At 37.1% G+C, this 27,094-nt stretch overlaps 1 protein-coding gene across 1 annotated transcript in view; it reads right to left on the bottom strand.

Annotated features, from left to right (window-relative positions):
• CHM (CHM Rab escort protein) overlaps positions 1 to 27,094 on the bottom strand; it is a 247,159-nt gene that overhangs the window by 35,570 nt on the left and 184,495 nt on the right. Inside the window, 1 exon segment of the mRNA XM_039220144.1 lies at positions 24,523 to 24,619. Coding sequence (XP_039076075.1) covers positions 24,523 to 24,619 — 97 coding nt within the window.

The raw sequence follows: 27,094 nt of genomic DNA, 5'->3' as shown, positions 1-27,094 counted from the left end.
CAAGGTCCCAACAAGAGAGACCAAGAGATACCATTCAAAAAACACTCTCTGAAAGGATAGGCCCTGGACAGTCAAAGACTCTTCTTGGATACAGCAGCGCTCATAGATGCAGAGAGCATATCATGTCTTTAAAACTAACAAGAGCCTGAAAGCTAACTAAAATGACGAAACGAAAGAGCTCTCCTCCAAAGAAACTCCAAGAAGAAATGACAGCTAATGAACTACTCAAAACAGATATCAGCAGCATAACTGAACAAGATTTTAGAATATTAATGGTAAAATTAATAGCTGGCCTTGAAAAAAGCATAGGGGACATCAAAGAAACTATGGCTAAGACAGAATGGAAAATAAAAATAGAGGCCTCCGATGCACGGATTGAAGAGGCAGAAAGGAGAATAAGTGATTTAGAAGACACCATTATAGAAAAACAAGAAGCTGACAAAAAGAGAGACAAACTGATCCAGGAACAGGAAAGAAGAGATCGAGAGCTCAGCGATACAGTCAAACACAATAATATCCGTATCATAGGAATCCCAGAAGAGGAAGAGAGAGGGAAAGGTGCTGAAGGAGTCCTGGAACACTATAGCAGAGAACTTTCCTAACCTGAAAAAGGAAGTAAATGATGAAATACAAGAGGCTCAGAGGACTCCCCTCAGACGTAACTTGAATCGATCTTCTGCACGGCATATCATAGTAAAAATGGCAAAATACAAGGACAAAGAGAGAATTTTGAAAGCAGCTAGGGAGAAAAGAGCCCTAACATACAAAGGGAAACCTATCAGAGTGGTGACAGACCTATCTACTGAAACTTGGCAGGCCAGAAAGCAATGGCAGGAGATCTTCAATGTGATGAACAGTAAAAATATGCAGCCAAGAATCCTCTATCCAGCAAGCCTGTCATTCAAAATAGAAGGAGAGATAAAAACCTTTCCAAATAAACAGAAATTGAAAGATTTGTCACCACTAAGCCAGCCCTACAAGAAATCGTGAGGGGGACACATCCCCAAAAGCAAGGGAATCAAGAGCAAAAATAAACGATTGGGACCTCATCAAGATTAAAAGCTTCTGCACAGCAAAGGAAACAACCCACAAAACTAATAGGCAACCAACGGAATGGGAAAAGATAGTTGCAAATAACATATCAGACAATGGCTTAATATCCAAAATTTACAAGGAACTCACCAAACTCCACACCCTAATAAACAACACAGTGAAGAAATGGGCAGAAGATGTGAACAGACACTTTTCCAAAGAGGACATCCAGATGGCCAACAGACACGTGAAATGATGCTCAGCATCCCTCCTCATCAGGGAAATACAAATCAAAACCACACTGAGATACCACCTCACGCCAGTCACAGGGGCTAAAATGAGCAAATCAGAGATCTCTAGATGCTGGCAAGGATGTGAAGACACGGGCACCCTCCTACACTGTTGGTGGGAATGTAAACTGGTACAGCCCCTCTGGAAAACAGTGTGGAGGTTCCTCAGGAAATTAACAATAGAACTCCCCTAGGACCCAGCAATAGCACTGCTAGGAATTTACCCAAGGGATACAGAAATGCTGATGCATAGGAGCACATGGACCCCAATGTTCATAGCAGCACTCTCCACAATAGCTAAAATATGGAAAGAGCCTAAGTGTCCATCAATGGACGAATGGATCAAGAAGATGTGGTTTATCTATACCATGGAATACTACATGGCAATGAGAAACAATGAAATCTGGCCACGTGTAGCAACTTGGATGGACCTTGAGGGTGTTATGCTGAGCGAAATTATTTTTGTTTTTTATGTTTAATTTTTTTTTTTTTTTTTTTTTTGTTGTTTTTGTTGTATTTTTTTGTTGTATTATGGGGTTTATTAGGGGGGAAATGGCGGGGGAAAGGGAGAGAGGCAAACCATGAGAGACTCTTGAATGCTGACAAAAACTGAGGACTGGTGGATGGGGGGGATGGGCATGGAGGAGGACACTTGTGGGGATGAGCACTGGGTGTTATGTGGAAACCAATTTGACAACAAACTATTTGTAATAAAAAAAAGTAAAAAGAGATTAAATTTTACTAAAGAATTCCCATCTTTTCTCTAACGCCATAATTTTGTAATAAGGATGTGTTACAAACAAGCTAATTTGTTCACAAATATCTTTAAAATGCATTTCTTTGTTAAGAACTACACAGTAGTTGTACACAACTACACAGTAAATCACCAGATTTCACATCACTTACTTTTTTTCCCTCCAAATATAAGTAGTTGTTTATTAAAACATTATTCACAATGTTGGAAACACCTTAATATGACCAATACTGGGAATTAACTCTAAGTATAGTATGCTCACTACATACTTCGGTGAAACTGAAATAACTTCATAATATAACTTCCAGTGAGAAAAGTGAATGCCAAATCAATCTGTGAATTAATATGGCCTTTTACTAAAGAAATATATTTTCTGTATTATCACTTACTTTCTATAAATTTCATTTTATTACCTTTGAGGAATGGGTGCAACCCACAAAGTCTCACTGGGATGTATTTTGAGTATGTTTGATTTACTCAGGTATAATAACTACATTAGTTACAGTGGTTACCAACATCTGTCTTCAAGTGATTCAATAGGAAGAGCAATGAGTTTAGTAATAATTTCATCATTAGTTTCAAATTCTAAGGCAAGTGAAGGCATTTTGTTCCATCCAGCTGGACATCCTAACTACATGCCTGTCATTTATATAAAGAGACCATATCCTAGACATATTCATCTACTTATCCTAAGTAACTGCATTAAGGGAAAACGAGTCACAATAAAACCTACTTAATGATTAAAGAAATATCAAACTTATACAGTATTTATAGAATTTATTCTTCCTAAATACTATTTTACTTTTTTGATTTCTACAAAACAATCAGCACATAGATGATCATTAACAACTCAACACTTAGTATAAATATGAGAAGCCTACAACATAGCTTAGCTAACCAGATATACAAAAACAACAGCATTCAGACATAATAGTGCAAACTGTTCTCTTAAAAATCCTAATTGAGACATATTCTTCTTAAGATAGTGTTTTTTTAAAGTATGAGTGATATCAAATTCCATACAATTCTCCCTCAAAAGGCGAATTCTTATACCACTTGAGAGTATTCACCATTTTCAGTTTTTGGTGCTTGACCTAGGAAATAATGACATTTTTCTGTGAAGAAACAATTCTGTAACTTTTTAAAACCTGTTTTATTGTGCTCAAGATAAATTTTATTCAAAAGGTTCAGGAAAAAAGACAAAACTCTTAAAAGACATTTAGAGGTAAAAGTAGAGAGAATGACTGTATAACAGTGTAAGCTGAAAAATTTGCTTATAACCAGAGAGTTTCAAAGGAGGAAAATAAATTAGCTAAGAAAAGGTTTGGATACTTAAACACATGGCATACTTCCATTTTTTTTCATGACTTGAAAAGAAGAAAAATTAAGGAAAAGGGAAAAAGGTGGATTAAAGCCTTTTGTGATATTAGACTAATTCTGTTTGAGAAGACAGGCAAGCTAATAACCAATCAGAACAACTTGCCACCAGCTGTAACACCAATGACTCTCAATTAGGGCAGCAGCAGGAAAATACACCATTAAAGATTTTTAATGTTCAAGTTACAAACTACTACTGAAATCTTGTTATGTATTATATCAAGCATTACCTCTATTATAACTATTAACTAGGATTTTTAAAATAATGCATGTACTACAGGAGAAAAGCATGCAAGATTTAAAGCTTTTTTTTAATGTTTATTTATTTTTAAGAGAGAGAGGGAGAGAGAGACAGAGAGAAAGAGTGCAAGCAGGGGAGGGGCAAAGAGAGAGGGAGAGAGAGAATCCCAAGCAGGCTCCCTGCTGTCATCTTGGAGCCTCATGAAGGGGTTGACTCCATAAACCATGAGATCACAACCTGAGCCTAAATCAAGAGTTGGGCACTTAACTGACTGAGCCACTCAGGCATCCCTTTTCCCTTAAATATCTTTTTTTTTTCCTTAAGAATGCATGCAAGATTAAAAAATGAATGTGGGGGTGCTTGGGTGGCTCAGGTGGTAGAGCATGCAACTCTTGATCTTGGGGTTGTGGGTTTGAGCCCTGTGTTGTGTGTAGAGACTACTTAAAAATATATATATATAAATAACAACAACAAACCCAAACATGAACTTCCCTTTTTCTCTGGAACAAGGCTAAGTGTGAATAATAAATTCAAGTTTTTCTCTTTCAGTTAACCTTCCTGGTGTAAGCCTCAGTACTGAGACTAAAAACCAAACCAGTCTATTTGCCTATACTGCTGATTTTGAATTTATAAATTGTTTAAGACATGTTAAAGATTAGCAAAATAAATTCATCACAGAAAAAAGAAGTGAGAATGCTGGAATTATAGAGGTTTTTAAAGAAAAAGGCATTTTGCTTAAAATGTCATATACTTTATCAAACATGTACACAATACAGGTGTTTTTATCTACATACATGGAAAATCTGGATAATTGAGAGGGGCACCTGGGTGGCTCAGTCGGTTAAGCATCTGACTTTGGCTTAGGTCATGATCTCATGGTTCCTGGATTCGAGCCCCGCCTCAGGCTCTGTGCTGACAGCTAGCTCAGATCCTGGAGCCTGCTTCAGATTCTGTATCTCCCTCTGTCTCTAACTCTCCTCTGTTCACCTGTCTCTCTATCTCAGAAAAATAAAAACACATAAAAAAATCTGGACCACTGAGGATTTTCTATGGTAGGGAAAGATAGGATTCAGTAGGCAGAAAGGGAGAGGCTGGGGCTTGAAAGTCCCCGGGTAGGGAAAGCCACTATTTTAAAACATTTCTTCTGGATTTTAAAACATTTCTTCTGGGAACATCTAACCTGGAGCAAACTCCCTCAGGCATAAAGTTCCTCTTAAGAATGTGACAGACATCACCTACTCTTTCTCAGGTTTTCCTCAGGAATTTGGCAAAAGACTTGACTAAAACTTAGTAGACCATAATAACGTATGACCCACAAGGAAAGTTAGGGCCAAAGATCACCCCTCATACAATGGAAATGAGCCAATCAAAAAGGAATGACTAGGCATTTAGTTACCTAGCCAATAAGGATAGAACTTGAGAAGCAACAAGGGGGAAGGAGAAGGGCCCACCAGAACCCTATAAAACAAAGTCCCTTGCCTATAGTCATCGCAGGTATTCAGTTTTGAATGCCCTCTCTCTATAAAGAGAGCTCCCATACTATTCTTACTTTCTGATCTTAAATACTAATAAAATTCTTGCTTGCTGTTCACTTTATCTCATGTCCACCTCTTCATTGTTGAAAGCAGTGAGACAACAAATGCCGGGTATTGAGGTAAAGAATCCTGCAACAGTTCTATCTGTATGGAACCTTTTCTAAATTCTTTAGATTAAACCCTCAATTTCTACTAAAGAAACCAAGACCTAAGAAAGTATGAAACTTATTCACGGTCAAATAATTGTATGGAATTCTGAAGATTCTTGGGTCAATATTATTTCCACTATACCAGTATTCTCCCTAAATTTCCTATAAAGTCAAGCTGGAAACTGATACCCATAACATTAAATACAATAACTTAAAACTAAATAAAAAGTTGTTAAAATTTTTCTTTTCAGTTTCATGACCTGTTAAGATATTGTGTTTTAAATTTTTAAATTTTTCATTTACTAGTGGGCAAAATGTTTCCAAGAGACTTTATTTTTTTAAACTTAAAGTTAGAAAATGTGGCTGTAGAAACAACACTGTATGTAGTATTTGTTTTTTTCATTTACTCAATGCTAAGCATACTGTACATTCTTAAATTCTAAGGATAGAAATGGTAAGCCGTGATGCAGTTCCTCATATTGGACCAGAAATGTTAAAGCATGAGTAGCTACAATTACTCTAATAAGCAGTATAATATGATGAGTAAAAAGTGTAGGCTCTAGAGTCAGACTGGATTCAAATTCTGCTTCTCCCTACTACAAGTTCTGTGACCTTGGGTAAATCACTTATTTTTCCTACCTTTTCCTCATTTGAATAATAGAGAAGACCATGGGCCGATCTCACAGAATTAGTGTAAGGGATAAATTAAAAGTTAGCCCAGGGGTTCCTGGGTGGCTCAGTAGACTGAGCACCTGACTTTGGCTCAGGTCATGATCTCAAGTTCCTGAGTTTGAGCCCCACATTGGGCTGTCTGCTGTCAGCACAGAGCCCTCTTCAGATCCTGTTCCCCCCCTCCCCCACTTGTGCTCACTCTTTCACTCTCTCTCTTAAAAATAAACATTTTTAAATAAGAGATATTCAGAAAATTTTAAAAATTAATCCATGTAAAGTACTTAGAACAGTGCCTGCATGTAGTAAGTGCTTAAGAAATGCTAGTTATGACGATTATTAAAATAGAATAAATGTTAATCCCTAGAGGGAAGTTCAAGGTTCTACCTATACAGAGGAGCAAAATCCTAAGTGCATAAATGAGGTAGGGAAAAGCTTAAAAAAGGTGGTTAATATATGAATTAGAACTCAAAGGATGAAGAAGCATTTAACTAGTTGGTAAGGACACTTTAGGTTAAGGGAATAGTTTGTGCAAAGGCATGAAATTGAGAGAAAACACAATATTAAAAATAACATTTTGCTGTATGTATTCATACCCAGTGTATCAGCAATGGTGTTATTCTTATTGTCAATAGGAGCTGCCATTTCTTATATGCTTAACTCTTCACCAGGTACTGTGTGTTAAATGTTTTATGAATATTGAATCTTCACAAGAGCTCTAATTCATTTATATCCATTGGCATGCAACATTTACTAGGAGATCAATAAATATTTGTTAAATGACTATCATCATGGAATGTTAGGACATTGTTTTCTTTATTGTAAGATAGGAAAAAGCCCATAATTTTAAGGTTGGCACAATGTGATGACAATTTATGACTAAAGAAAGAAAAGTGTATGAAGGCAGTATTTTTTTTTTTTTTTTAATTTTCAACATCAGCCTAGTGGCCTTGAATCAGATGAAATTATGTTTGAATACCTGATTTGCCACTTACTGAAGAATGGGATCTTGGGTAATCTAATTAAACTCCTTAAGCCTTAGTTACTGCTCTATAAAATAGAACTAAGGGTACCTACTTGATAGGGTTATCTTAAGAATTGCATGAAATAATGAATGGGAGTATTTACCCCATTATTGGCTCCTAGCAAATACTTCATAATAGCTGCTGTTGTTGTCATTATTATTATATTTCAAAGATAAATATCATCACATGGCCTAGGAATAATGCTCTTATCATCCCTCTGGCTCTTCTAGGCAGGCCTAAATAAGATCTATACAGTTCTCTAGGTTACTCTTACCCAGCTGACTGACAGTCCCTGTATGAAACGCAGGAGTGAGTAGACAATAAGTTTGCATCATCACAAACTGCTTTAACAGATACTGTCAAGGAATATACTTCATCCGAAAGTGGGGATCTCCTATAATTGGAAAGTGCAGAGATGCTCTACTACCATTTCTTACTATACAACATTGTACTCAAAGAATTTAATAATATAAGATAAATTCTTTGACCTCTTTAGTGATTCCATAAATAAATGTGACTCTATTACATGAGAAAGCGATTAAAACAAATACATACACATGAAACGTATTTTAGTGTGCCCCCCCCCCCATACACTGGAGATTAAACTACATCAGAATTCCAGGGAAACAACCAGGGGATGTTTACAATTATTAAGATGTTGCTTATAAAAGAAAATGTGAAGGTTACAGTTCCACTTCATGCTACAAGAGGCAAGCATTGTCCTCAACAGTAGGAAGATTTTCCTGAATAAGCTCACGTGAATAAGAAGTATGGGGATGGGAGAGTATATATACACATAATAAACAAAGTAGGAACAGAATTAGGATGACAAAGAAGGAACCACCCATGTGAGAAAGGACTACCTGACCTAAGATGGGTCATTGATTAGAATGTTGCAGGGCAATCGGGAAAAGCAGCTTAAAATTTCAGGAAATATTTACCAAAGTAGAAAGATTTGAAAGCAATGCAGATTAAAGAGAAATGGACAAATTAATGAGCAAATGAAACATTTTTGTATCTTAGTGGCCTAGAAATATATACCTGAAACTGTGGATTCAATTGGACATAATCAAAATTGTAACTGTCAAACATGCAGTATAGTATGTCAAATTTTGATCACACTAGTATAAACTTATGCAATATAATCCTTTATGCTTGTGGCATATTTACTTAAGTCTATTTTTTTTTAGAGAGACAGTGAGAGTGGGGGAGAGAGAGAGACAGAGAGGGAGAGGGAGAATCTCAAGCAGCCTCCACACTCCATGCAGAGCCCGACACGGGGCTTGATCCGATAGCCCTGGGATAATGATCTGAGCTGCAATCAAGAGCTGGATGCTCAACAGAGTCACCCAGGTGCCCCAACTTAAGTCTATTTTTAATTCACATTGTAGAAAAGTCAGAAAATTAAGCAAATAGAAAAATGTGTCAGCTGTATTCCCATCATTTAGGGATAACCACTGCTGTGACTATTTTGGCAATATACTCCTTGGAATTTATTTCCTATAATATGATGATGTACCAATACATGCACGTGTGTATGTGTGAGTATAAATACACATGAATATATTCATTCCTCACAGTAAAAGTTAGTTCAAAAATTTTACTGATAACAGAAAAATTATATAAGCAAATCTTACATTATCATTATAACATGAAAGAGCAAAAGTCTCTTATATACGTTTTTTTGTCATAAAAAAGGAAAAGTTTATTAGCAAACGCTAATGGCTCATAACAACCCCCTCCAATGCCAACATCCTCTAGTACTTTGCCACTGGCTCACCCTAGCCTTGAAAAGCCCTCCTACCCTCTGCTTCTGGAGAGTTAAGTTCAGACTGAGTTGTTCTGCCTTCTTTCCTTTTTGCAATACTCTTCAATAAAGTGTTCCTTGGCTTTATTACTTTGATGAGATCTTTACCTTGACACTATCTCTTCATCCTAGAAAAGGAATCTCTTTTCTTCGTGGAAGTAACTTTCAAATATTAGTGTGTTTCTGAACCACCTACAGAGCTTCTTAGAACTGATTCTGAAGCAGTAGGCTAGGGTTGGGTTTTCATACATTTCCAACAGGTCTCCAGATAAGACATGGCTGATCCAGAGACCATATTTTGGCTTAAATTTTCCACAAACTGTCCTAACCTTCTGAGACCCCTGGAGGCTCCAGTATATGTGTAATGACGTTATTTCTGAAGCTGATGGAGATGTTTTCTTCCTCACAATCTTCTCATTTTCTCCTTAAATTTTTTTTTCTGTTAATTCCAGTATAGTTACCAGAAAGTGTTATATTTGTTTAAGGTAAAAAATAGAGGGATTCAACAAATCTGTACATCACTCAGTGCTCTTCGTAAGTGTACTCCTTAACCCTCATCACATATTTCAGCAATCTTCCCACCTACCGCCTCTCTGATAACCATAGTTTGTTCTGTATAGTGAAGAGTCTGTTCCTTGACTTATCTAATTTTTTCTTTGATCATCTGTTTTGTTTCTTAAATTCCACATATGAGGGAAATCAGATGGTATTTGCCATTCTCTTATTTTGCTTAGCATTCTACACTCTAGCTGCATCCATGTTGTTGCAAATGGCAAGATTTCATTCTTTTTATGGCTGAATAATATTCCACTGCATGTGCATACCACATCTTCTTTATGGACACATGGGCTGCTTCCATAAATTGGGTAGTGTAAATAATACTCCAAATATAAGTGTGTGTGTATTCCTTCAAATTAGTGTTTTTGTACTTCTTGGGTAGACAGCCAGCAGTACCATTACTGGATTGTAGAGTTATTCTATATTTAACTGAGGAACCTCCATATTGTTTTCCACAGTGGCTGTAATAGTTTGCATTGGAACCAACAGTGCACAAGGGTTCCTTTTTGTCCACATCCTCACCAACACCTGTTATTTTGTTAATTTTAGCCATTCTGATAGGTTTGAGGTGATACCTCATTGTAGTTTTGATTTGCATTTCCCTGATAAGTAATGCTGAGAATCTTTATATGAGTCCATTGACCATTTGCATGTCTTCTTTGGAGAAATGTCTTTTCATTTCTTCTGCCCATTTAAAAATTGGATTGTTTTGTTTTTGGTGTTGAGTTGTACAAATTCTTTATGTTTTAGATAGGAGACCTTTATCGAATATGTCATTTTCAAAAATCTTTCCTCATTCCAGAGGCTGTCATATAGTTCTGATTGTTTCCTTTACTGGCAAAAGCTTTTTATATTGATATAGTCCCAGTAGTTTATTTTGCTTTTGTTCCCTTTGCATCAGGAGACATATGTTACAGCTGATGTAAGAAAAATCACCACCTGTGGTCTCTAGAACTTTTATGGTTTTCGGTCTTTAATCCATTCTGAATTTATGCTTGTCTGTGGTGAAAGAAAGAGGTCCGGTTTCATTATTTTAACTTTTGCTGTCCAGTTTTACCAACTCCATTTATTGAAGAGACTATCTTTTTCCCATTGTATACTCATTCCTCTTTTGTCAAAAAATTAATTCACCATATAATTGTGGGCTTATTTCTGGGTTTTCTATTCTGTTCCATTGACCTACATGTCATTTTGGGGTCAGTTTGGTTACTACAGCTTCATAGTATAAATTGAAGCCTGGAATTGTTGTACCTTCAGTTTTCTTTTTCAAGATTCGATTAGAGAAATTCAAATAAAAACTGCAATGAGATATCACTTCAAACATGTCAGAATGGCTAAAATTAAAAAAAAAGAAGAAGAAACAACAGATGTTGTTGAGGATGTGGAGAAAAAGGAACGCTTGTGTACTGCTGGGGGGAATGCAAACTGGTGAAGCCACTCTGGAAAACAGTATGGAGGTTCCTCAAAAAGTTAAAAATAGAACTACCCTGCAATCTAGTAATGGCATTACTGGTTGTTTGCCCAAGAAATCCAAAAATAGTAATTCAAACAAATACATGTACCCCTGTATATATCAGAGTATTATCTAGAATATCCAATTTATGGAAGCAACCCAAGTGTCCATTGATAGATAAATGGATAGAGAAGATGTGGTGTATATATACAATAGAATATTATTATTCAGCATTAAAAAAGAATGAATTCTTGCCATTTGCAACAATATGGATTGAGCTAGACAGTATAACGCTAAGTAAAATAAGACAAAGAAAGACAAAAACCTATGATTTCATTCGTACGTGGAACATAAAACAAATGAGCAAATAAAAAGTGAGAGAGAGACAGAGAGACAGAGAGGGAGGGAGGGAGGAAGGGAAGAAGGGAGGGAGGGAAAGGGAGAGAGAGAGAGAAACCAAGAAACAGACTCTTAACTACTGAGAACTTATGGATACCAAGGGGAAAGGGTGTGGGCCAATGGCTGAAATACATGATGGGGATTAAGGAGTGTCACAGTGAGCACTGGATGATGTATGAAATTATTCAATTACCATATTTACACCTGAACATTCTCAGGAACAGATCACATACCAGACCACAAAACAAGCCTCAACTAATGTGAAAAGATGGAAGGTATACCAAGCATCTCTTCTAAATACAACATCATAAAACTACACATCAACCACAGGGAAAAAAAATCTTAAAAGACCACAAACACAGTGAGGTTAAATAACATACTAATAAACAATGAATAGATCAACCAAGAAATAAAATAAGAAATACATGGAAACAAATGTAAATGTAAATGAAAACACTATGGTTCAAAACTTTTGGGGGACGCCTGGGTGGCTCGGTCGGTTGGGCGTCCGACTTCAGCTCAGGTCATGATCTCACGGTTTGTGGGTCCGAGCCCAGTGTCGGGCTCTGTGCTGACAGCTAGCTCAGAGCCTGGAGTCTGTCTTTGGATTCTGTGTCTCCTTCTATCTCTGGTCCTCCCCTACTCACGCTGTCTCTCTTTCTCTCTCTCTCTCAAAAATAAATAAAACATTAAAAAAAAAAACTTTTGGGATGCAACAAAAGTTATTCTAAAATGGCAGTTTATATTTATTAAAGTAATTTTTATGTTTATTTTTATTTTTGAGAGAGGGAGAGAGACAGAACACAAGCAGGGGAGGGGCAGAGAGAGAGAGAGGGAGACACAGAATCTCAAGCAGGTTCCAGGCTCTGAGCTGTCAGCAGAGAGCCCAATGCGGAGCTTGAACTAGCACAGAGCTAGAACTCACAGGACTGCTAGATCACGACCTGAGCCAAAGTCACATGCCTAACTGACTGAGCCACCCAGGCACCCCTGAAAGGACAGTTTGAAGCAACACAGGCCTATCTTATTAAGCAAGAAAAATCTCAAATAAACAACATAACCTAATACCTAAATGATACAGAAAAGGAACAACAGCAAAAAGTAAAATCAGCAGATGGAAAGAAATAATATTAGAGCAGAAATAAATGATGTAGAAAATTTAAAAAAATAAAACAGATGAATGAAATGAATAATTTTTTTAAAAATTAATAAAATTGATAAACCACTAGCCAGACATATCAAGAAAGAAAGAAAAAGGGCTCCAATAAATAAAATCACAAATGAGAAGAGAAATACCAATAACATAAAAATATAAACAACTACAAGAGCATACTATGAAAAACTATATGCCAACAAATTGGAGAAACAGGAAGAAATGACTAAATTCTTGGAAACATAGAACCAATCAAAATTTAAACAGGAAGAAAATAAGGCCATTGGAACAGAGTGATTACCAGCAAAGAAATTGAACCAGTAATCTAAAAATTCCCAACAAACCAAAGTCTAGGACCAGATGACTTCACAGGCAATTTCTAATAAAATTTAAAGAAGAGTTAACTATTTTTCTCAAACTATTAAAAAAAAAACAGAAAAGGAAGGAAAATGTTCAGTTCATTCTATGAGACCAGTATCATCCTGAGACTAAAACTAGATAATGACACCACAAAAAAGAAAATTATATGCCAATATCTCTAATGAATATAGATACAAAAATGTTCAACAAAATACTAGCAAACTGAATAAAAAAACACATTAAAAAGCTCAAAAACCATGATCAAGTGTGGAATTCATTTCCAGGATGCAAGGGTGGTTCAATATCCACAAACCAATCAATCCGATACATGAGATCAGTAAGAGAAATGATATAAACCATATGATCGTTTCAATAAGCAAAGAAAAAGGATTTGGCAAAGTACGATATCCATTCATGATAAAATCCCTCAACAAAGTAGGTCTAGAGGGGACATATCTCAACATAGTAAGGAACAACACAAGGATGTCTCCTCTTACCATTTGTATTCAACATAGTACTGGAAATCTTGTCATAGCAAGCAGACAACAAAAGGAAATACAGGCCATCCAAATCAGTAATGAAGAAGTAAAACTTTCACTATATGCATATGACATGATACTATATATTGAAAACCTGAAACACTCTACCAAAAACTACCAGAATTAATAAATGAATTCAAGAAAGTTTAAGAGAATCAAATCAATGTACAGAAGTCTGTTGCATTTCTACACACCAATAATGAAGCAGCAGAAAGAGTAATAAACGAATCCTATTTACAATTGCACCAAAAATAATAAGATACCTAGGAATAAACTTAACCAAAGAGGTGAAAAAATTGTACTCTGAAAACTACAAAATAGTGATGAAAGAAATTCAAGAATGGTGTAATGAAATGGAAAGATATTTCATGCTCATGGGTGGGAATAATATTGTTAAAATGTGAATACTATCCAAAGCAGTCTATGCAAAGATTCAATGCAATACTTATCAAAATATCAACATCATTTTTCACAGAACTAGAATAATCCTAAAATTTGCATGGAACCACAAAAGACCCAGAAGAGCCAAAGCAATCTTTGAAAGTAAAGCTTGAGGCATCACAATTCCAGACTTCAAGTTATATTACAAAGCTGTATAATCGAAACAGTATAGTGAAGCACAAAAACACATAGATCAATGGAACAAAATAGCAAACCCAGAAATAATCCTACAAGTATATGGTGAAATAATCTTTGACAAAGCAGAAACGAATATCCATTGGGAAAACAGGGCTGGGAAAAGTGGACAGCAACATGCAGAAGAATGAAACTACACCATACACAAAATAAATTCAAAATGGATTAAAGACTTGACACTTGCAACAATAAATATTCTTGAAGAGAACACAGGCAGTGAGTAGAAACATTTTTCTAGATATGTTTCCTGAGGAAACAAACAAATGAACTATTGAGAAACAAACAAAAATGAATTATTTGGACCACATAAAAATAAAAAGCTCCTGCCCAGCAAACAACCAACAAAACGAAAAGGCAATCTATTGAATGGGAGAAGATACTTGATAATTATTTATTTGATAAAGGGTTAGTATCCAAAATGTATAAAGAACTTAGAAAACTCAACAGCCAAAAAATAGTTCAACTAAAATTGGACAGAAAATGTAAAGACATTTCTCCAAAAAAGACAAACAGATGGCCAACAGACACATGAAAAGATGCTTATCATCACTTAGGGAAATGCAAATCAAAACTACAATGAGATTATCACTTCATACAAATCAGGATGGCTAAAATTAACAACAAAAGAAACAACAGTAGTTGGTGAGGATGTGGAGGGAAAAATCCTCATGAACTGTTGGTGGGAATGGAAATTAGTGCAACCACTGTGGACAATGGGTGGCTCAGTCCGTTAGGCGTCCTACTTAGGCCCAGGTCATGATTTCGTGGTCCGTGGGTTCAAGCTCCGCATCGGACTCTCTGCTGACAGCTCAGAGCCTGGAGCCTGTTTCAGATTCTGTGTCTCCCTCTTTCTCTGCCCTTCCCCAGCTCGTGCTCTGTCTCTGTCTCAAAAAATAAATAAACGTTAAAAAAAAAAATAAAAAATAAATAACTTCCCTAAGACCCAGCTATTGTAACACTGGCTATTTACTGAAAGAGGACAAAAACACTATTCAAAGGAATACATGCACCCCAATGTTTATAGCCCCGTTATACACAATACGGAAGGAGCACAAGTGCCCATTGATTGATGAATGGATAAAGATGTGAGATATAATGGAATATTATTCAGTGACAATTGCAACGACATGGATGGAGTTAGAAACTATAATGCTAGGTCAAAGAAAGGCAGATAATATGATTTCACTCATATATGGAATTTTAGAAACAGAACAAATGAGCAAAGGAAGAGAGACAAGGCAAGAAACACTGTTACTATAAAGAACAAAGATGGTTACCAAAATGAAGGTGGGAGTAGGAATGGGTGAATTAGGTGAAGGAGATGAAGGAGTGCACTTGTGATGAGCCCTGGGTGATGTCTATACATCATAGTGAATTGATGAATCACTATATCGTATATCTGAAGCAAATATAATACTGTATGTTAACAACCTGAAATTAAAATAAAAAATAAAATATAAATGGTGTGACTTAGACCTTGTTGAATTTGTGGAGACTTCTTTTATGACCTAATATATAATATGTAGTGGAGAACGTTTCATGTACAATAGAAAAGAATGTACATTATGCTGTTTTAGGATGGAATGTTCTGAACGTATCTGTTAAATCCATCTGGTCCAGGGTGTCATTCTAAGCTACTGCTTCCATGTTAATTTTCTGTTTGGATGATCAATACATTGATATAAGGGACGTTGTTAAAGTCCTCTACCATTATTATATTATCAATCATCAATAACATCAATGTACCTTTATGTTTGTTACTAACTGTTTTATGTATTTGGGTGCTTCCATGTTGGATGCATAAATATTCACAATTGTTATATCTTCTTAGATTGTCCCTTTTATTATATAATGTCTTTCTTTGTCTCTTATTCTATTTTTTGTTTTACAGTATAGTTTACCATATGTAAGTATTGCTACAATGGCTTTCTTTTGACATCCCTTTGCAGGATAAATGTTTCTATATCCCCTCACTTCTATTTTTATATTAAAGTTTATTTACTTTGGAAAGTGAGAGGACAAGAAGAGAGAGAAAAAAATGCATGTGTGGGAGGAGCAGACAGAGAGGGAGAGAATCCCAAGCAGGCTCCATGCTGTCAGCTAGGAGCCTGAAACAGGGCTTGATCTCACAACCTTGAGATCATGACCTAAGTCAAAATCAAGAGTCAGATGCTCAACCAAATGAGCAACCTAGGTGCCACCATCCCTTCACTTTTAATCTCCAGATGTCTTTAGGTCTGAAAAGAATCTCCTCTATGCAGCATATAGATAGGTCTTCTTTATTATGCATTCTGTCATGCTATGTCTTTAGATTATAACACTTAATCCATTTACAGTCAAAGTAATTATTGATAGGTATGTATTTATTGCCATTTTGTCACTTCGTTATGTCATTTCTCTCCCTGTCCTCAGTGCCCTTCCCTTCTGACTTTATGACTTTCTTTAGTGATATGCTAGCATTCCTTTCTCTTTATTTTTTGTGTAACTTTGATAAATTTTTGATATATATTTTTAGGCTCATAAATATCATCTTATGCATACAGCACTATATATATTGTCATATTTTACATCCTTGTATTTTGTGAGTCCCTTGACTGATTTTTAGAGTAATTTATTTTTAATAGTGTTGTGCTTCCGAGTATTCTTAACTGTTATTTATGCTCTTTCTTTTTCCATTCAAAGAGTCCCCATTAACATTGCTTGTAGGACTGGTTTAGTGGTCATGAGGTCATTTAGTTTTTGTTTGCCTGAGAAATTCTATTCCTTTTTTTCTTAATGATAGCATTGTTGGAAAAAAGTATTTTATTTTCTTTCATAATTGTCAAGTTGGATTCCATATAACACACAGTGCTCAACCCAAAAAGTGCCCTCCTCCATGCCCATCACACCACTTCTCCTCTCCCCCACCTCCATCAGCCCTCAGTTTGTCCTCAGTATTCAAGAGTCTCTCATGGTTTGTGTCCCTCCCTCTCCCCAACAAATTTCCCGCTTCTGCAACCTCATGGTCCTCCAGTAAGTTTCTCCTAATGCACCTATGAGTGAAAGTATATGCTATCTGTTTTTCTCTGTCTGATTTATTTCGCTCAGCATAACACCCTCAAGTTCCAATCACGTTGCTAAAAATGGCCAGATTTCATTCTTCCTCATTGCCATGTAGTATTCCATTGTATAGATAAACCACATCTTATTGATCCATTTGTCCGTTGATGGACACTTAGACTCTTTCCATGTTTTGGCTATTGTCAAGAGTGCTGTATTGAAAATTGGCACATGTGCCCCTATGCATCACCACTCCTGTATCCCTTGGGTAAATTTCTAGCAGTACTATTGCTGGGTCATAGAGGAGTTCTATTGTTAATTTTTTGAGGAATCTCCAAACTGTTTTCAGAGGGGCTGCACCAGTTTCCATTCCCACCAACAGTGTAGGAGGGTGCCCATTTCTCCACATCCTAGCCAGCATCTATAGTCTCCTGCTTTGTTCATTTTCGCCACTCTGACCTGCATGAGGTGGTATCTCAGTATGGTTTTGATCTGCATTTCCCTGATGATGAGTGATGCTGAGCATCGATTCATGCGTCAATTGGCCATCTAAGGGTATTCTTTGGAGAAATCTCTGTTCATGCTTTCTGACCTTTGTTTCACTGGATTATTTGTTTTTCGGATATGGAGATTGGTGAGTTCCTTATAGATTTTTGATACAAGCCCTTTATCTGATATGTCATTTGCAACTATCTTTTCCCATTCCGTCAGTTGCCTATTAGTTTTATTGATTGTTTCCTTTGCCCTGCAGAAGCGTTATATCTTGAAGAGGTCCCAATAGTTCATGTTTGCTCTGGATTCCCTTGCCTTTGGGGATGTGTCAAGTAAGAAATTGCTCGGGTGAGGTCAAGGAGGTTGATTCCTGTTTTCTCCTCTAGGGTTTTGATGGTTTCCTGTCTCACATTCAGGTCCTTTATCCATTTTGAGTTTGTTTTTGTTTATGTTGTGAGAAAGTGATCTAGCTTCATTCGGCATGTTGCTGTCCAGTTCTCCCAGCACCATCTGTTAAAGAGGCTGTCTTTTTACCAATAGATACTCTTTCCTGCTTTATCAAAGATTAGTTGGCCATACATTTGTGGGTCCAATTCTGAGTTCTCTATTCTATTCCATTGGTCCATGTGTCTGTTTATGTGCCAATACCATACTCTCTTGATGACAGCTTTGTAGTAGAGGCTAAAGTCAGGGATCGTGATGCCTCCCGTTTTGGTTTCTTCTTCAACATTACTTTGGCTATTCAGGGTCTTTTCTGGTTCCACACAAATTTTAGGATTCTTTGTTCTACATTTGAGAAGAATGCTGGTGCAATTCTGATTGGGATTGCATTGAATGTGTAGATTGCTTTGGGTAATAATGACATTTTAAAAATGTTTCTTTTCCCAATCCATGAGCATGGAATGTTTTTCCATTTCTTTGTGTCTTTTACAATTTTATTCATAAGTTTTCTCTAGTTTTCATAATACAGACATCTTTCATCTTTGGTTAGGTTTATTCCTAGGTATTTTATGTATTTTTTTGTTCAATTGTGAAAGGGATCAAATTCTTCATTTCTCTTTCTGTTGCTTCATTATCGGTGTATAAAAATGCAACTAATTTCTGTATGTCAATTTTGTACTCTGCAACTTTACTGAATTCATGGATCAGTTCTAGAGGGTTCTGGTGGAGTCTGTCGGGTTTTCTATGTAAAGTATCATGTCGTCTAGGAAAAGTGAAGTTTGACTTCTTCTTTGCCAATTCTGATGCCTTTGATTTCCTTTTGTTGTCTGCTGGCTGATGCTAGGACATCCAGCACTATGTTAAACAACAGTGGTGAGAGTGGACATCCTTGTTCTGTTCCTGATTTCAGGAGAAAAGCTCTCCATTTTTCCCCGTTGAGGATGATGTTAGCTGAGGGCTTCTCATACATGGCTTTTATAATGTTTAAGTAAAGTTTTCTAACCGGACTTTCTCAAGGGTCTTTATTAAGAAGGGACACTGTATTTTGTCAAATGCTTTTTCTGCATCTATTGAAAGGAACATATGGTTTTTATCCTTTCTTTTTTTAATGTGATGTGCTACATTGATTGATTTGCGAATATTCAACCAGCTCTGTAAGCCAGGAATGAATCCCAATGGATCATACAGGAGAACTCTTTTTATGTGCTGTTGAATTTGATTTGCATGTATCTTGTTGAGGATTTTTGCATACATATTCATGAAGAATATTGGCCTGTAGTTCTCTTTTTTTCTGGGTCTCTGTTGGGCTTGAGAATCAAAGTATGCTGACTTCCTAGAATGACTCTAGAAGTTTTCCATTCATTTCTATTTTTTGGAATAGCTTCAGAAGAATGGGTATTAACTCTGATTTAAATGTCTTGTACAATTCCCCAGGGAAACCATCTGGCCGCGGGCTCTTACTTGTTGGGTCAATTTCAATTTCTTCACTAGTGATGGGTCTGTTCAGATTTCTCTCTCTTCTCATTTGACTTTGGGTAGTGCATGAATGATTAGGAATTTGTCTATTTATTCTAGGTTGTGCAGTTTGTTGGCATACAATAGTTCATAGTATTCCCTGACAATTCCTTGTATTTCTGAGGGATAGGTTGCAATAAGTCCATTTTCATTCATGAGTTTGTCTATTTGGGTGCTCTCTCTTTTCTCTTTGAGAAGCCTGGCTAGGGGGTTGCAAATTTTATTTTTTTAAAAAACCAACACTTGGTTTCATTGATATGTTCAACTGTTTCTTTGGGTTCTATGTTGTTTATTTCTGCCCTGATTTTTATTATTTCTCTTATCCTACTGGGTTTGCGGTGCTCTTGCTGCTCTTCTTCTAGTTCCTTTAGGTGTGCTGTTAGATTTTGCACTTGCGCTTTTTCTAATTTCTTGAAATAGGCCTGGAGTGCAATGTACTTTCCTCTTAGGACTGCCTTTGTTGCACCCCAAAGAGTTTGGATTGTTGTATTCTCATTTTCATTTCTTTCATATAGTTTTCAATTTCTTCTCTAATTGCCTGATTAGACCATTCATTCCTTAGTAAGGTGTTCTTTAACCTCCATGATTTTGGAGGTTTTCCAGACTTGTTGCTGTGGTTGATTTCAAGTTTAATAGCATTGTGATCTGAAAGTGTGCATGGTATGATCTCAATTCTTTTATGTTTATTCAGGGCTACTTTATGACCCAGTATGTGATCTATCTTGGAAAATGTGCCATGTGCACTTGAGAAGAAAGTGAATTCCATGGCCTAAGGAGGTAGAGTTCTAAATATATCTGTCAGATCCATCTGGTCCAATGTGTCATTCAAGTCCATTGTTTCTTTAGTGATTTTCTGTCTAGTTGATCTGTCCATTACTGTAAGTGGAGTATTAAAGTCCCCTGCTATTAGCACATTTGTTTCCATAAGAGTGCTTATGTTTGTGATTGTTGTATGTATTTGGGTGCTCCCCAAATTGGTGCGTAGGCATTTATAATTGCTAGGTCTTCCTGATGGATAGACCCTGTAATTATTATATAATGCCCTTCTTTATCCCTTGTTACTGCCTTTACTTTAAAGTCCAATTTGTCTGATATAAGTATGGCTACTCTGGCTTTCTTCTGAATTCCACTAGCATGATAGATATTTCTCCATCCACTTATTTTTGATCTGGAGGTGTCCTCAGGTCTAAGATGAGTATATTGTAGAAAGCAAATAGAAGGATTTTGTTTATTTATCCATTATGTTACCCTATGTCTTTGATTGAGTCATTTTGTCCACTTACATTCAGTGTTATTTTTAAAAATATGGGTTCAGAGTCATTGTGTTCTTTGTAGGATTCCTGCTTGTGGTGGTGTCTCTGGTACCTTGTGTTCCTTGCAACATTTCTCTCAGAGAGTCCCCCTCAAGATTTCTTGTTGGGCTGGTTTAGTCGTGATGAATTCTTTCAATTTTTGTTTATTTGGGAAGACTTTTATCTCTCCTTCTATTCTGAATGACAGGCTTGCTGGATAGAGGATTCTTGGCTGCATACTTTTTCTGTTCATCACATTGAAGATCTCCTGCCATTCCTTTCTGGCCTGCCACGTTTCTGTAGACAAGTCTGTAACTACTCTGATAGGTCTCCCTTTGTATGTTAGGACCCTTTTCTCCCTAGCTCCTTTCAAAATTCTCTCTTTGTCCTTATATTTTGTAGGTTTCACTATGATATGTTGTGCAGAAGATCAATTCAAGTTACGTCTGAGGGAAGTTCCCTGTGCCTCTTGGATTTCAATGTGTTTCCTTCCCCAGATTGGGGAAGTTCTCAGCTATAATGTGTACAAGGACTCCTTCAGCGCCTTTCCCTCTCTCTTTCTCTTCTGGAATTCTTATGATACGGATATTGTTCCATTTGATTGTAGCACTCGGTTCTTGAACTCTTTTGTGCTCCTGGATCAGTTTATATCTCTTTTTCTCAGCTTCCTCTTTTTCTATAATTGTGTCTTCTAATTCACCTGTTCTCCTCTTTGCCTCTTCAATCCGTGCATTGGATGCCTCCATTTTATTATGCACCTCATTTATAGCATTTTTTAATTCATCACAACTATTTTGAAGCTCCATAGTCTTTGTAGCAATAGCTTCTCTGATAACTTCCATGCCTTTTTTAAGCCCAGCGGTTAATTTTATGACTATTGTTCTAAATCCTTCTTCATTTATGTTGCTTATATCTGTTTTCAGCAGCAGTTTCGCTGTCATTTCTTCTTGGAATTTCTTTAGAGGAGCGTTCTTCTGATTTGTCATTTTGGCTAGCTTTCTGTCTCTTGTTAGTTTCAAAAGAGTGTTATGTGCTCTGCACTTGCGAGTACTGCTGTATTAAAGAAGGCTCTTTGACTGGCCAGGGCCTGTCCATTCAGGAAGTGTTCTTTGAATGGTGTCTCTTGGTCTCTTATTGTTGAGACAATGTTTCTTTTATTTCCCTACTCATAGTGGTGTTTGGGACTCTCTACCATGTGTACTTTGGCTTGCTTCTTGAGTTATCCCTGTCTCAATATGCCCCTTTTATTGTTTGGTGTGAAGAAGTTGTTATGCTGGTTTTCAGATCTTTCAGAGGGAATCTTCCATATGTAGCTGTAGATTTGGGATGTCCACAGGAGGAGGTGATTTCAAGATCTTCCTATGCTGCCATCTTGGCCGGCCCCATATCACTGGTTGATCAACAAAGGATGTGACTCAGGAATAGCGAGACTGATGGGTTACAAAGGAGGAGGTCTAGAGGGAGGGCGGATGGCTTCCCTGCTGTCTCCAGGCCGCCACTCTCCCTGAGTCTCCACGTGCTCACCATGGAACAAGTATTCTTGATTTCAGGTTTTGCTTTTTCAGCCCTTTTAATATATCATTCCACTCCCTTCTGGCTTGGATAGTTTCTGCTAAAATATCCCTTGATAGCCTTATGTGGCTTCCCTTGCTATGTAATGGTCTTCATTTCTCTTGCATTTTTTGAAAATGCCCATTTATTTTTAAAAAGAGGGAGGGAGTGAGAGGGAGGGAGAGGTAGAGAGAGAGAGAGAGAGGGAGAAAACTAGTAAGGAAAGGGGAGAGAGAAAGAGGGAGAGAATCCCAAGGAGAATCCTACATGGGGCTCCTCACAACCATGAGATCATGACCTGAGCCAACATCAAGAAGTTGGATGCTCAACTAACTGAGCCATTCAGGAGCCCCTCTTGCTTTTAAAAAAAAAAAAAAAAAAAAAAAAAAAATGTTTACTCATTTTAAGAGAGAGCGAGAGAGACAGAGAGACAGAGAGACAGAAAGAGAGAGTGAGCAGAGGAGGGGCAGAGAGAGAGGTAGAGTAAGAATCCCAAGCAGGCTCTGTGCTGTTAAACTCAGGGCCTGATGTGGAGTTCCATCTCATGAATTGTGATAACATGACCTAAGCCAAAATCAAGAGTTGGACAATTCACCGACCTAGCCATGTAGGCATCCCACCCTGGCTAATTTTTATTTTTTTTTAAGTTTGAGAGGGAGGAGGGGCAGAGGGAGACGGGCATCAAGAGTCAGATGCTTAACTACTGTGCTACCCAGGCACCCCTACTCTTTTCCATTTTAATTAGTACATGTGTTGGTGTGGACCTGCTTGCATTGAATTTGTCGGGGAATCTCTGAGCCTCCTGGATCTGGATATCTGTTTCCTACCTCAGACTATGGAAGTTTTCAGCTATTTTTTCTTCAAATAAATTTTATGTTCCTTTTTCTCTCTCTCCTTCTTCTGGGATCCCTGTAATATAAACGTTATTTTGCTTGATGGAGTCACTGAGTTTCCTCAATTGCCATCATTTTTTCCTCTCTCATTTACTCAGGTTGATTCCTTTCCATTACTCTTTCTTACAGGTCATTAATTCCTTCCTCTGTTTCCTCTAGCCTCCTATTTATCCCATGAAGTGTATTTTTAATTTAATTTATTGTGTTATTTCATCTATGATTAGTTCTTTTCATCTGTTAAGGGTCTCACTGATGTCCTCCACTTTTTCCTCAAGTCCAGTGAGTATCTTTATAATCATTACTTTAAATTCTCAGTCAGGTATATTCCTTATATCCATCTTGCTTAGGTCTCTTGCTATGGTTTGGCCTGTACTTTCATTTGGGTCATATTTCTGTCTCCTCATTTTGTCTACCTCTGTGTCTATTTCTCTGTGTTAGTAACGTTAGTTATTTCTCTTGCTCTTGAAGACAATGACCTTATGAAGAAGAGGTTCTATACTGCTCTGCAGTGCAGTGTTATTTGCTGCCCACTGCCAGGCACTTCAGGGAGTGGTTCCTATGTGTGTTGCCTATCCCCTGTTGCTGAGTCCTGGCCTCATTTTCCTCAGTCTAGTTGTCTGCAGAGGCTCTCTCTGCATGTTGTATGGCATTTCGGCCCAGCTTGGTGGGGTACATTTTCAGAAGGTGTGTGGCCTTTTTGTAAAATGAGACTTGCTGTTGCCACCAATGAAACTAAGATCCCACAAAACATGTGGGTCAGAAGACAAAGTGTTGGGTTTGCACAGGTCTTCTGGGCGAGGGATCCTACAGCACCCAGATGGAAGGCAATCGTGACTGGGAAGGGGAGATCCATCTAAATCTGCGGGGTGCAGTGATGGGGCTTGGTGCAAGTAAGTTAGGTAGTAAATATTATATGACTTCACTCATATTTAGGATTTAAGATACAAAACAGATGAACATAGGGGAAAGGAAGAAAAAATACTAAAAACACAGGGAGGGGGACAAAACATAAGGCTCTTAAATATAGAGAACAAACTAAGGGTTGCTGGAGGGATTGTGGGTGGTGGGGTGGCTAGATGGGCAAGAGGCATTCAGTGAGATACCTGTTGGGATAAGCAATACGTGTTATATGTAGGGGATGAATCACTGGATTCTACTCCTGAACTCATTACTGCACTATATGCTAAGTAACTTGGATATAAATTTAAAAATATATATCGATATGGCAAAACTATAAACAGAAACCAGAGAACTTTATCAATGGCTACTCCCCTTTAGTCCCAAAACAAACACACAAGACAACCAGATTATACTATGCTTACATGTGCCTTTCATGCATGTCATTGTCGAAGAACATAACTCAACGACCCGAACGGCTAAAGTTCCTGTTTCTTCTGCTGGCACTGTCAAAATGGAAATCTAAAAATAGAAATAAAATAGTAGCTATAAGTGTTAGATATCATTTTCATTCTTCTATCATTAGAGTTTAAGTAATTTCCAAATTATCTTTTGTCAAATTCCATTATGTTTGAAAAAATTTAGCTTTTAAGGATTTTATAACAGAATTTGAAACATGTAACATATACATGTGCCTGAATGTCCAATTTCTGCATTATTTATATACTTATATATCATATATGTTATACTCATATAATTAATTCATACACAAGAAATACTTCAAATGTCTTTAGTCTTTGTTAAATTCTTCACTTATTATTTTCAAAGGATTCAATTATGACTTATTATTTCTGAATTATATGCACTTCAGTATTTGAAAACAGATAATATTAAATTAATTTTGATTACTCATAATGACTAAAAGCAGTAGCTATAGAGTGTTAAAATTTAAAAAGGTTACAAATCTGAAAGATATTGAATAAGCAAAGTGATGTCAACAATGTAGGCAAGCATATACCAAAATGTTTCTAAATGATTGTCTTCAATTTACTTTAAAGACTCCATTAGTAAAAATAGAAACCTAGAATTTAAAGTAAAATGGAAAATTATTTTAAAATAATGTTTATTAGGGCTCCTGGGTGACTCAGTTCGTTGAGCACCTAACTCTTGATTTTGGCTCAGATCATGATCTCAAGATTTGTGAGACTGACCCACTACATCCAGCTCTGTGCTGATAGTGAGGAGTCTGCTTAGGATTCTCTCTCTCCTCTCTCTGTCCCTCCCTTGCTAGTGCTCTGTCTCTTTTAAAATAAATAAACACTTAAAATATTAATTAATTAATGTTAACTGATATGCGTATGCTGATATGCTACAGACACTAATAATATATTGTATGGCCTTATAATTAAAATGATAATCCGGTCAATGCTTCTTCATAAAACCAAAAGTTTAAATATTAATTTTCAACTTAATCTTCAGTCTGAGAAAACTATATCCTCTCATATAGAAAATACTTACTAAAACATAAAGCCGATACAAATCAAAACCACACTGAGATACCACCTCACACCAGTCAGAGTGGCTAAAATGAGCAAATCAGAGGACTCTAGATGCTGGCAAGGATGTGGAGAAACGGGCACCCTCCTACAGTGTTGGAGGGAATGGAAGCTGGTGTAGCCCCTCTGGAAAACAGTGTGGAAGTTCCTCAAAAAATTAACACTAGAAATCCCCTATGACCCAGCAATAGCACTGCTAGGAATTTACCCAAGGGATATAGGAATGCTGATGCATAGGAGCACATGTACCCTAATGTTCATAGCAGCACTCTCAACAATAGCCAAAACATGGAAAGAGCCTAAGTGTCCATCAACGGATGAATGGATCAAGAAGATGTGGTTTATCTATACTATTGAATACTATATTGCAATGAGAAAGAATGAAATCTGGCCATGTGTAGCAACATGGATGGACCTTGAGGGTGTTATGCTGAGCGAAATAAGTCAGGCAGAGAAGGACAAATACCATATGTTTGCACGTATAGGAGGATTAGGAGGAACTTAATGGAGGACCATGGGGGAGAAGAAGGGGGGAAATAGCGGGGGAGGGGGAGAGAGGCAAACCATCAGAGACTCTTGAATGCTGAGAACAAACTGAGGACTGATGGGTATTGGGGGAATGGAGGAGATGGGCATGGAGGAGGGCACTTGTGGGGATGAGCACTGGGTGTTATATGGAAAGCAACTCGACAATAAACTATTTGTAAAAAAAAAATAAAGATCTTATATAAAAATCAAAAAAATAAAACAGAAAGCTCAATTTACACTGTTATCTGTGAGCACTATGCTTAGATTAAAAATTTTTTTTTTTAATGTTTTATTTATTTCTGGGAGAGAGAGAGGCAGCGTGAGCAGAGGAGGGTCAGAGAGAGAGGGAGATATAGAATCTGAAGCAGACTCCAGGCTCTGAGCTAGCTGTCAGCACAGAGCCCGATGCAGGGCTCAAACCCACAAACCGTGAGATCATGACCTGAGCCGAAGTTGGATGCTTAACTGACTGAGCCACCCAGGCACCCTCAACCATGCTTAGATTTTGACTGGTGATGTCACATTGATAGCCAACACAGGAAATGCCTACAAGTTCTCAAAACAGATATTCTTTTGATAACCGTGACTATTCTACTATCACATTACTTAGAAGTACATTTTTGGGCTTAAGATGTCCCAAAAACTGTGTTCTCCATAGTCCTTTTAACTCCCCTTTGCTGCTGAATGTCCATGACACAAAATGTTGTACTTTAAAGCGAGAGGAACCACCAAAACATGTATCTAATGTTGTATAATAATTATCAAATGATTATGACTAAAAAAACATGTGTATAACCAGAAAGCTGCCTTGGGAACTGCACCAACATTCAGGTATAGCACATTTTATTGTGCTTTGTTTTACTGTGCTTTGGTCTGTGGCAACCTTGCACTGAGTAAGTCTATTGGTGCCATT

Source organism: Hyaena hyaena, unplaced genomic scaffold (genome assembly GCF_003009895.1).
Source record: "Hyaena hyaena isolate Hyena2069 unplaced genomic scaffold, ASM300989v1 scaffold_865, whole genome shotgun sequence".
NCBI classification, from domain to species: Eukaryota; Metazoa; Chordata; class Mammalia; order Carnivora; family Hyaenidae; genus Hyaena; species Hyaena hyaena.
The sequence above is the reverse complement of the archived record's forward strand: the minus strand, read 5'-3'. Positions and strand labels throughout refer to the sequence as shown.